Source organism: Chionomys nivalis, chromosome 1, assembly GCF_950005125.1.
Source record: "Chionomys nivalis chromosome 1, mChiNiv1.1, whole genome shotgun sequence".
Lineage (NCBI taxonomy): Eukaryota > Metazoa > Chordata > Mammalia > Rodentia > Cricetidae > Chionomys > Chionomys nivalis.
Window position 1 is genome coordinate 16993588 of NC_080086.1, and position 12546 is coordinate 17006133.

The 12546-nt window shown below is 46.6% G+C and overlaps 1 protein-coding gene across 2 annotated transcripts in view; it reads right to left on the minus strand.

Moving 5' to 3' along the window:
* Positions 1 to 5290: 5290 nt before the first annotated feature.
* Positions 5291 to 12546, minus strand: part of Etv6 (ETS variant transcription factor 6) — a 238163-nt gene continuing 230907 nt past the window's right edge. For both annotated transcript variants that reach the window (XM_057786286.1, XM_057786278.1), the window contains one exon: positions 5291 to 9263. In XM_057786286.1, the coding sequence (XP_057642269.1) occupies positions 9158 to 9263 (106 nt within the window). In that variant the 3' untranslated portion in view covers positions 5291 to 9157. The remainder of the gene's footprint in view (positions 9264 to 12546) is intronic.

Sequence of the window (12546 nt, forward strand, 5' to 3'; positions counted from 1 at the left end):
CTGCATATCAGATATCCTGCATATCAGAAACTCACATTGTGATTCATAACATTGGCAAAATTGGTTAAGGAGTAGCAATGAAATAATTTTATGGTTGGAGGTCCCCCCAACATGAGGATCTGTGTTAAAGGGTCGCAGCATTAGGAAGATTGAGAACCAGTGGCCTAACGTCATGCACCAATGACTCTGGGTCTCCAACAAAGGCCGTGAGCTTCCTGGGTTCCTTTTTAGGGTGTCAGTAGCTGACAGCGTTTTTGAGAGCTTTCATACATTTGGATGCCCTGAACTGATGGAAATCACAGCCCCGGGGGTGTCTCGGGATGTGGGGAGAGATTTGTGCTGTCATATGCTGTCTAGTAGCATCTCACTTCACAGTAGTGGTGTATTTTTCCTGGGGCTCCAGTCCCATGTCATGTTCTTGAAGACGGATCCCATCCATCTACCACGCAGCCAGCATGAGTTGGTTGACCTAAATTGCTTATCACTTTAAAAAAACTAACTTCCTTCCTTCCTTCCTTCCTTCCTTCCTTCCTTCCTTCCTTCCTTCCTTCCTTCCTTCCTTTCCTTCCCTTTTTCTTTTTGATACAGTATCTTATTTATATCTAGACTAGTCTCAAACTTTTGTTCATTCTCCTCCAGACTCCCAAATGATAGGATTATAGGCATGTGCCACTATGCCCAGCTAAAGCATAATACCCCCCATTTTCCTTTTTGCGTATATGTGTCTCTGTGTATATTTGTGGTCTATGTGTGTGTGTCTGCTTGCTCAAATTTATGTGTGTAGGTGCACATGCCTGTGGAGCTGAATACCAGAGGTCTATGCTGTTTATCTTTCTCAATTACCATTTTATTATTTGTGTATATGGGTGCCTGCGCACGAGGACAGGCCGATGCATGGTCACATGCATGTGTGTGTGGAGGCCAGAGGTCAACATCAGGTGTCTCCATTGCTCTCTCATTTTTCTGAGACAGGCTCTCTCAGTGAACTTGGAGCTCCCCAGTTCAGGTAGACTGACTGGTCAGTGAGTCCGCAGGCTCCACCTGTCTCTGCCTCCCTAGCACTGAGGTTACTGACAGATGCCACCACACTACAGGGATGCTGGGGGGATCTGAACTCAGGTTTTCATGTTCATGTCTCAAGCACTCTACCTACTGATCCAATTTCCTTGCCCCAAAGCAAACAATGAATTTTAGCAAATTTGCAGATTTCTGTAGGCATCCCAATGATCCAGTTTCAGGGTATCTCTTTCTTTTTCTTGCATCTTTCCTTTCTTTCTTTCTTCCTTCCTTTTTAAAGATTTTTTTAAAAATTTATTCCATATACAGTGTTCTGCCTCCAAGTATGCCTGTACACCAGAAGAGTGCACCAGATCTCATTACAGATGGTTGTGAGCCATCATGTGGTTGATGGGAATTGAACTCAGGATTCTTGGAAGGGCAGCCAGTGCTCAAACCTCCTTCTTGTATCTGCTCAAACTTCTGCTCACTTCCATCTCTGTGTCCAGGAAAATGTCTCTGATCGTCTTGACTAGAATTTCAGTATAAATGGAGCCATGCACAATGCTTCTATCATGACTTCTTTTAATATAACATAATGTTTTTGGAGTTCATTCCTGTCACTGTCAATAATCTGTTCACTTTTTATTGCATTATGTGGCTATTGTGTGTTCACCTTATGAACTTACCAATGGAAGGACATGTAGACTATTTCTAGTTTGTTCAGAGATTCATAAACCACATGTTCTCTGAAATGGTGTCTGGGATGGTTATACATAGCTGTCAACAAGATACAACCTTGAATCACCTGAGAAGTCTCAGTGCGGACTCTGTACATTGGGCTGGTGTACTTATTCTCTCTCTGCTCCTGGATGTGATGTGACTAGCTGTCTTAAGTTCCTGGAGCCTTGACTTTCTCTCAGTCATGGATTAGAACCTGGAATTGTGGCCTACAATAAATCTGCTCTCCCATAACTTACTTTTTGTCAGGGTAATTTAGTACAGTAATGAAAGCCAAACTAGAACACAATTTCATGACCAAAGCTCTGGTTGAGTCCTCAGAAGATGCTGCAGTGAGGCTGCTAGGTTGTTCCTGGCTATTCAGTCCCGAAATGATCACACAGCAACTGTTCAATTAAATTACTGCTTGGCCCATTAGCTCTAGCTTTTTATTGGGTAATTCTTACATCTTTATTTAGCCCATTTCTATTAATCTGTGTATTGCCATATGGCTGTGTCTTACCGGCAAAGATTCAGCATGTCTGTCTCTGGTGGCGGCTCCATGGCTTCTCTCTTCGACTCCGCCTCCCTTCTCCCAGCATTCAGTTTAGTTTTCCCTGCCTTGCTCTATTCTACCCTATTACGAGCTCAAGACAGCATACAGAGGGGAATCCCACATCAAGAAGACTCTTGGAGTGCAGTGCTAAGGGAGTTTGGAGAGAGAGTGGTCTCTTGTTTGAGATGTCAGGCAGAATTTCTTTAGTGGTTTTTATTAATGGAGACTTTCTCTTCTCTTGTAGAGGTGTCTTATAAAAAACCCCACCTATTTATTTATTTTATATACATAGGCAGTGAGTGTACATATGCTCAAATGTGCAAGGGTGCACACGCATTTCTGCACATACACATGGGGGTTAGAGGTTGACACCACAGCCTTCCTTGATCATTTTCCACCTTATTCATTAAGGTAAGGTCTCTCAGATGAACTCAGAGCTTGCTGAGATAGCTAACATAGGTAGCCATCGTGTCCAGGGGATCCTCTATCCTTTGCTGTGCAAGTACAGGGATTACAGGCAGTCTGCCACCTCGCATTGACGTCCGTTCTGGGGTATCCGAACTCTGGTGCCTCACACCTGCATTGCAAGTGTTGTACCCAGTGGGCCATCTTCCTAGCCCTGTAAGTACTGATAGTGTAGACACTGACCAAAGGTTGTGAGCTTTGAATGTCAACATCATAGACAGCCCAGATGGAAGATCTGCCCATCAATCCTCATGCCTTTTAGAGCATCAGGGACAGTGCTGCTAGCTCTGTACCTGCACAGTGAAGGCCAAGAGACAGGCAGGGGTGAAAGGGAGAAAGCTGTTGGGCATCTGCTTATGAACACCCATATCCAGGTCTAGTATGTAAATGGCACCCTCCCCCACTTGGCAATGCTGCTTTTCTATGACATTCATTCTCAATGCTACCCTTGGGAAGAATCAACCTTGCAGGAAGGGATCTTAGGAAGAGAACACCAGTGATGAGATGGGCTTGCCGAGGCTAGCTGTAGGGTCAGAGTCTTGTGCCTGTGTGGAAATCACTGAGCGCCTGCGAGAGTGTGCTCTAAGGACCAGCAGCAGCAGCATCACCTAGAGCTTGTCTGAAATGCAGAGTCATGCTGAGGATGGAGGTCAGTGGTAGAGCACTTGCTCGGCATGCACAAGCCCTGGGTTCAGCTTTCAGCATGAAAGGGGGCAGCGGGGTACAGAATCTAAATTCCACGCAGAGACTACAGTAAGTACAAAGGCTCTTCTGCCCATTGATACTGTATTAAAACAGATGTGGGTCCTAAAACATTATTAAGGGAGCACAGATCAGGACATATAACTCAGCAGCTAGAGTGCTTACCTTGAATGCCTGAAGTCCTGGATTCTATCCCTAGCATTGCATAAACCAGGCATGGTGGTCATGCTTATAATCCCAGCACTTGGGATGGGAGCAGGAAGGTCAGAAGTTCAAGGTTATCTTTAGCTACATAGGGGGTTGGAGGCCACCCTGGGCTACATGAGGCCATGTCAAAACAGACAATATAATCCCCAGGTGATTAACAAGCACTTTCAGGCTGGCACAGTAGTGGTCTAGCCTTGTGCTCCGAGGAGCCCTCAGCAAACACCCAGCCACACATTCATTCAGGCTCTGCCCAGTAATTCTAGACAGAGAGCCACAGTCCACGGACAGGACAGGTGGCAGCACCCCTTTCCTTTCTTTTTAGATTAGGGTGAATGGACGGACAGACGAGTAGGTCTAAGCAGATAAGTGACTGTGCACTTTGCAAGGGCAGCTCACCAGCTCCAGCTGCTCTCCAAAAGCGCTCTTCTCTAGAGCAGATTGCTTTCTGAGATTTGGATGGAGCGTGCCGACGTTCTGCACAATTGTGCGTCTGCCTGGCCTCGTTCTGTGGTCCATGTCTGTTTAGACATGTGGCTGTCTGTGTGTACACGCAATGCAAATGAACCACTGTCACTTCGGACGCTGGGGGCCCCTTTGTAGCCCAGTGAACAGATCAACCAGGAGTGCCAAACCTCAGCACACAGCAGCACTACCTGGAGGCCCGGACATTCCGGAGGCACCACCCCCAATATGGAATTCCCAGCTGACAACCTACATTGCTAGGAACTCCCAGATGGTTCAGATTGAGAACGTAGCTCTCCAGAAACTGCTTCCTAAACTTGACTTGATCAGGGGCTCTGATGATGTAGTCTAAAGCATTCCAGCCCAGGGATACCCTGGAACAACACAAAGAGAGAAGCAATCTGACCTATTCTGAGATCATTTTAAGCTCCCGTGTTCCAAACCTACCGTCTGAGCTGCTGCGAAGCTGCCATTTACCTGCTTTCATGGTCTCTGAATCTCTATCCATTGTGCTGGCGAACAGATACTTGTGGGGCCTGTTGTGTGTGATCTGTGGTTTATTTTTTGAGATAAGATTCCATGCAACCTAGGCTGGCTTCGAAGGTGTTATCAGCTGAGGTTGACACCAAGCCCCTGATCCTCCTGCCTCCACCTTCCCTGTGTACCATCATAGCCTGCTGTGCGGTTTGAGTCTGAAATCTCAGGGGCTCTCCGGTTGGTGGTCCTAGCAGTATGGCAGAGACAGAGTGCTGTCTTTTGACCTTCCAGACTTTCCAGAGGGCTGAGACTGGCCATGGACGCTACCCTCACATTTTTGTGCCGCTACCCTGCAGGTGCAACCCAACCAGGGTTACTCAACCTGCTCCTACCCGACTGTTCAGTGACCTGGTACATCCTTGGCACAGCTGACTCGAGCTCCTTCAGGCAGATTTTTCCACCCGTGGCAGCCGCTCAGAGTAGTGATCTGCTGTACCTTCCTGGGGCCTCTTGTCTAAAGCTCTCCTGCAGACTGCTGGGCAATGGCAGCTTCCTGCCAGGAGAAACCGGGACTGCCTTTATTTCATAATTGAGTAGACAGGATTTACATCATCACAGTACCTTGCCTGTCTGACTCCATTTCATATTATTAAAAACAGAGACTTGGAACTTTATTTTTTTTTATAAAAAAATTTATTGAGATGATGTAATTATAGGCTTTTCTTTAAAAATTATTTGCAACTCACTGGCCCTGAGAAAAGGCATTTTTTTGTTTGTTTTTTTTTCTTTTTTGTTACATTCATTTGATTCAGTCCCTTATAAACCCCACACCTCATAAACAAGAGATTAGAAACTAAACAACAACAACAAAAATTCATTCTAGATTCATCTGGCTTGCAGGTGGGTGCAGTCGCAAAGAGAAATCTTCAGAAGAGTGTTCACTTGCGAGGAGGGTGAGAGGCTGGGAGTTTGCTGTTGTTTAGTGTTGATGCGGATGGGGCCAATAGAATTCTGGGTTAGTTCTCTGTGCCTCGCGGATGGGCAGGAGCCTGGGTGGTTCTTTGTGCTCCTGCCCCACTGGCTTTCTTGTGTCACTCAATTTAGGTTTCTGTTCATAAGAGGAGCAGGCTGAGCTCCATCTAGCACCGAATGACTGGGCAGTGAAAACCACCCTGTGCGTCTTTAGTTTCTCTGCTGGGGATGGATCAAACGGGGCTTTAAACTGGTATAATTTCTAGCTGCATTCTAAACACTCAGGTTGGAGCCTGGACCTAATTCTGTTCATGTCACACTATCTGCTCCCAGGGTAAGTGACATGACCTCTCTCAGGTTCTCTTCTGCCAACAACAGTGGATATGCTAACATGTGCTTACGGTTGGCCCCTGACAGTGTGAGGGGGCAGAGTGGCCACTCAGTCCTCTCACAGCCGTCTAATGTCAGCTGAAGTGACATTCTTATCTGGACAAGGGATTAGTGTGAAAGATGCTCAGTCAGAGGGGAAGGAGAAACCGCCAACAGCCTATAGCTTGTTTTGTTCTTTTCTTATAAGGCCCCTTCTCCTTAAGAAAACAAACAAACAAAAAAAACCAAAAATGGGTACGGAACATTAGTGACACTGATCCAAAGTTGCTTTGGATCAAGAAGATCTGAGAGAAGTCACTGTCAACATCTAACCCCTGCTTTCTTCTGATGGCGACCTGAAGACCGCCTAGTCAAGGACACAGACCTAAGTGACAATGTCTATCTTCCACATGGCAAGGCTTTCTTGCAAATTCCTTTCCTGACCCAACTCATGACAGCCACAGAGAAAGGCCACCTAGTCATCTGATACACGAGCTCTTAGTTTGGTTCCATCACCTCTTAAACTTAATGTTGAGCTAGAAGATCATGGTGGATGGAAACACACACACACACACACACACACACACACACACACACACACACACACAAAGCCCCAAAGCCCTCGTAGTGGCATTCCCTCCAGGGTGTGATTGGCTAAATCTGAACCCTCTGAGTCTGCAGCCTGAGAGAGCACTGTACCCCTGGTGACAACACCGGCCTTCCGGCCTTGTCTTCTTTCCAAAAAAACAAATGAGGACTTTTGCAGTTAGGAGAACCAGCGTTAATCATTACTGTAAATACTGGGTGGGAAATAACAACCGCACTGCAATGAGCATTTCTAACATAAGCGGCTGAAGCTGCCATCCCAAGCCTTACATACTTTCATATGCTTTTAATCCAGGGCCCTTAGGGAACAAGGGAATTTCCTTCCCCAGACAATCTGGAAGATTCTTTGGACAGTGAGAGACTGGGTTCTGCACGTGGGCAAAGTGGCCAGAATGAGGTGTCTTAATCTCTCATCTCATAGTCATACACAGGACCTTAGTCAAAACAAAAACCAAAAACCCCACCCTTTCTCTCTAGTTCAACCCAGGGGTTCATACAACATAAGAATTTGGCTTAATCTCCCCACTTGAGATAAGGTACCAGTCATTTTTGAGGCCAAGAAAAAAAAAGTATCATCTGCTTTATGTCAAGAAACATAGCATGTGGCTCTCATCTCCACCCACGAATGAATACTAAGCCCAAATCCTTCACCCAGAAGCTCACTGACCTCTTGGAAGGCAGATGGGGGAGGGACTCGGGAGTCACAGCCAAGCCTAAAGCAGCCCATCAACTCAGTTCCAGTATCTGAACCGCAGTCCATCTGCATGTCTGTGAGCTGATGTCTGGCGAGTGAGGCCCAGAGGAAAATGCCTGGGCACTCCTAGCCTCTATGTTACTCCTAGCCTCTATGTGCCTCACTTGAAATGGTTGGAGGGCAGTTTCACTCTGCGAGCTTCACCAGTGTACTGCCTCTGGTCGAGTACACACACAGAGGGCAGGGAGATGTTCACTCAGGGTGTGGAAGACACAAAGGAAAGACAAGCGGTGGTTGATAAGGCAGCCCGCATCATCTGGGTTAAAAACATTGCCGTTCAAAGAGTTCATCTGGATGGTTAAAAAAGGGGAAAAAGCTGGATGTGGTGGTACACACCTTTAATCCCAGCACTCAGGAGACAGAGGCAGACAGATCTCGGAGTTTGAAGCCAGCCTAGTCTATAAAGCAAGATCCAGGACAGCCAGGGCTACAAAGTGAAACCCTGTCTTGAAAAACCAACCAAACAACAAAACCCAAATCTCTCCCTTGAAGCTAAACAGTCGTCTAAAAATCTCTGCTATCAAAAGTCCTAAGGCAAAGCATTCCCCTCATCTTAGAAGATACTACCGACCTTATGTCGAGGTGAAAAAAGCCACAGATATGTCTTCTCGAAATACAGCGATGACAGGAGCAGAAATGAGGACTTTCCCGTCTGTGCTGGTTGTGCATATACCGGCTGTGGCCGAGTCTGCACACTACACACCAGGATCCTCTCTTCTGTGTTCTATGTTCAGTGAAGACCAGCAAAGAAAAGCAACAAAAGGCTAGGGCCTGGAGTGGGGTGGCAGCAATCCCACAAGGGCAAGAAGTCTTGGGAATGAAACCAACAGCTCTGCTTTCTCCCCAGCCTGCACAACCTGTTCCTCACTGCAGAACAGCTCTGCCTAGATCCTGGACCACTAGGTCTGTGTGAACGTCTCGTATTTCCCACTTTGTGGCACTCTGTTCAGTATAATCCCAAACTGCCAGGGCCTTCCACATCACTGGACCAGCCTTTGGCCTATCTTATAACCGGACCTCCACTGATCTTTCTGAAATACAGCAGCACTTGTGAGGTGTTTGATCTCCTTCAGATGGGTGCCTCAGGGGTCTGGTTGTGGGCTGATGGCCACGGAACAGCTGGGTCACTGTTTAGCTTAGGTGCTAGCGAGGCTAGGTCTGCTAAAAGATATGTGACATGAACCAGCAGGCAGAGAAGGCAGAGGGGGATAGGATGAATGAGAGAAGGGGGGCAGGAGGGAGACAGAGAGAACTTTCTCTTTCATTGTTTTGAAAGTATCTCTCTCTTTTTCTTTTTCTCATCCGAGACCCAACTGCAACAGGACAAACCTGATCCATGTGGTGGGAGAAAGAGGAGCCTGATCCCTTCTGCAAGTCTCTTTCCTGACCAGCTGAGCTGGCCGTTCTTTGTGAGATTTGCATAAAAAATAATATATATAATAGATATATTTCCATAGGAAAACAACATGTGATGTCTTCCCCTGTATGAACGATGAATAGTCAAACTGCATGTTCTTAAAAAAAAAAAAAAAAAGGAAAAAAAAAACAAAAACAAAAACAGAAACAGAAACACCGTGAGACTAACAACACCGCAGGGTGAGGGTGAGGCGCTAAGGACAAGAGGTCCGAAGGAGACGCAAATGTGACATGTGAGTCTCAGGCTTGTGCCCTCCGCCAGAATTCCAGCCCCGCCGTTGCTGGGTGGTTTGTCTAAGGTGCTCTGGGTCCCTCTCAGTCTGGAAGAGAAGCGTTCCTGCCGTTCCTGGGCCTCTTCTTTCTTAGCCATCCCCAGTCCGCCTGCTCCAGCACGCATCCAGCGGTCCCCGTGGGCAGGTTTCTTCTTGGCCAGCCGGTGAGGCCGTGGTGGGTCCTTAGCACTCGTCCTCTTGGTATGCTTGCTCATCCAGCTCCTGAGACTCGAGGTGCTCTAGACGGTCTGTCCGGCCACTCATGATTTCGTCTGGGGTTTTCATGAACCTTTAGAGCAGGGAATGAAAGATGAAAAGAGTCTGTGTTCCCAAAGATGCACAGTGCAGGGAGGGAGCCTGGTTGCAAATGTCCCGTCCTTCCTTGGGTGTGGGGTGGGGGACGAGGCTTTCTTTAGCCTCCACAGCGTCTGCACTTTTCCCGTTTTCCATGCTCTGCCCTGCACCTATGAACTACCTTCAAACATGCTTTTCTTCTCATCATTCCTCCAAGGCAAAGATGCAGTCTCGGACCCATCTGCCATTGCCCCACAAGAAACACTTGGTTGCCCACTGTTCGTGTCTATTAACTCACCATTCCTGTGTGCTAGTCCTGAGAGAAACTATGGCTCATGCCTTTTTGCAAATTTTCAGCACTGTCCTGATCTGGAACCTTCTGGACTCCTTCCAGAGCTGCATACCGCAGTCGACCTAGGCATCCTGACCACATTCCACTGCACTTGATTGCAGCGAGCCATATATAAGCAAGCCTTCATTTTGTCCAGGCTGGCTTCCTCTCTAACAGCACTCTTCTTTTCTCTTGCTCAGAGCCTCTCCCTAGATTCTAGAGGACCTTCCACAGCTACTGACATTCCTTTCTGCTCCAGATGGCTAAGGTACCCAAGCAGTGCATGTCACAGCGGCTACTGTGTCTTTCACTTTCGTCTTCTTGCCAAGACTTCTCCTGCAACATCTGAAGTTGCTCAGGATCCTCCCAGGCCAACTTTACAGATACACCGTATTCAGCCTTCAAAACCGCCCTGTCCTTCGGGCAACTTTGCCATGGCAAGCTTCTGATATTCCATACCAGGCCAGTCTTTAAATGTTTACTGAAACTTTCCCTAATGTATACACAGAATTAAATAAAATCTGAAGACTCTGCCTCCTAGGAGCTTATGGTTTAGTTATGGCGAGGAAGGCTTCCCACATATTATTTTTTTAAAAGATTACTTATTTTTAATTTTAGATGCAAATGGGGTTTTGCCTGCATGTGTGTTTGTGTGATGGTGCTGAATACCCCAGAACTGTAATCACAGATAGTTGTGAGCTGCCATGTGGTGCTGGAAATTGAACCTGAATCCTCTGGAAGAATAGCCAGTGCTCTTAACTACTGAGCCATCTCTCCAGCCCCCATGCGTATTATTAAACTATACTATTCACAATTGCTAAAGGTGTTTTAAAGATTTATTTTTATATACGTCTATGTCCTGCCTGAGTTTATGTGTGCCGTGTGCATGCAGGAGCCTGAAAAGAGGCCCAAAGAGGGCATCAGACACCCCGGCATTGGGGTTGTAAGTGGTCGTGAGCCATCATGTGGGTGTTGGGAACAGAACCTGGGGCTTTCGCAAAAGCAGTAATCACTCTTAACTGATGAGCAATCTTTCCAGCCCCATACATACTACTGAAAATGAACGCTATGGTGTACTCAAGGACACAGGGAAACCAGGACATGGTAAGGTGGGTTTCTATGTGTGGTTGAGCAGCTGCACAGGGCTTCATAAAGGACAGTCAACTTGAGGTGGCCTTGAAGGTGGGTGTATGTAAAAAATTAAGGGGATATATATGTCCGGCAGAAGAACTAGAGTGCATTTCCTCTCCATCATATATCTTAAGAATGCGTTTGTCACAGACAGGCTGGCTATATCCCTGGGAAATGCAGCCGCCAGGCTTCAGGCCCTCAACACAGAATTGGAGAGGGGCCATGCTGCAGGACCAGTGGACAGTGTAGTGTATGTTCAAGTAACTGACTTGGATATAGAGAGAGTCAAAGATGGCTCCAGCTTCAAGATTATTTAAACAGTGATGGTAAGCTGGTGAGAACAGAGCATTCCGGGCGGAATTCCTCAGCCATGATGCCCGCCTTCAGAAACCTTGTCTGGAGTACTAACATGGTATTAGTGGGCACTTGATACAAGAATCTTGGAAATTTCAGGAGGGATTTTAGAGTTAGATTTAAGACAAATGACTGAGGTGACAAAGTTGAGCACAGTGGGATCCAGTCGTCTAGGATAAAAGAACTTTGGGGTGACAGATGAAGAAAAGGTGTGACCTGAGATGGCAGCAGGGAGCACGCTTCTGTATTTATTACGTTTTACTGCCATTTCTTCAACAGTCTTCTCTGTTTCCTTTGAAGATGATCACGATTGTTACTGTCCCTACATTGCCACTCCACCTCAGTGCTGATGTCTGGCTTACTTGCTCTCCTAATGAGTACTTTCCTGTCAGCACAACTTCTCATACACCGGGATGTTCTCCTACCTGTACGCAGACGATCCAAATCCCCATCTCCAGCCCCATCTGTCGTTCCTTTTGTCCTACTCAGCAACACCTATAACCTAAGGTCCTGCTCACCCATCCCGCTTCCTCCCGCCCCCTCAGTGACCAATGGTGTCAGGAGTCCATCTACGTCATCCTCAGTGGCCCTTTAGACCCTTCCTCCTATTCTGCTGCTGGGAATCACAATCTCCATGGTAACTGAAACAGCTGGAAACCGTTAGCTATGGGGAAAAGCGGGGAGGGCAGCCTGCTTCAGTGGCTTTCACACTTCTCTCACCGTGACGCATTTGAAAGTCATACAATTTGAGGGGCTCAGTTGGTAAAGCACTTGCCATGAGTTCGGTCCCCACCCACACAGAAGGGGACACGGTGACATATGCTTAGTAATCCCATCTGCTAGGAGATCCCCCAGAGGTCCTTAACCAGCCTAAGCCAGTGGGGCCTCATCTCAAAATTCAAGGTGGATAGAGCCTGAGAAATGACATCAGAGGCTGACCTCCAGCCTCCACACGCATGTACACATATATGAATACACACACGTAAACAAAATCTTTATGAATTAATGGTCAGTCTTATTTGATGAGCTATAATTTGGTATTTCTAATTCCACCACGTTGTATTCTCTATTTCATTTTTTTATTTTTTTATTTTTTAAAAGGCTATTGCTGACCATTTACACCCACACAGTGACTCACTGTAGGTCATGACCTGAAGCTTGACAAAGCAACTTCCAGGTTTGGTGACCTGGAAGTTCCTGCTTAATCCATCACTTTGTAATCGGCAAGTTACTTTGATGGCTCCCTTAACTCCACCAGACTTCAATGTCTGATAATGCTATTTGGTCACTATGTTATTTTAAAGGTGAGTCACTCAGCATTGGCTTTAATACAGGGCAGACTTAAGCAAAAAGAATGATTTTTTTAAATCTTAAATCCTAACAAACCAGCACCCAGTTTCCAGTCAACAGTGTTTGCAATCATGGCTTTGGGTCTCAGCAAGGCGGGTCAGAGTTCTTAACT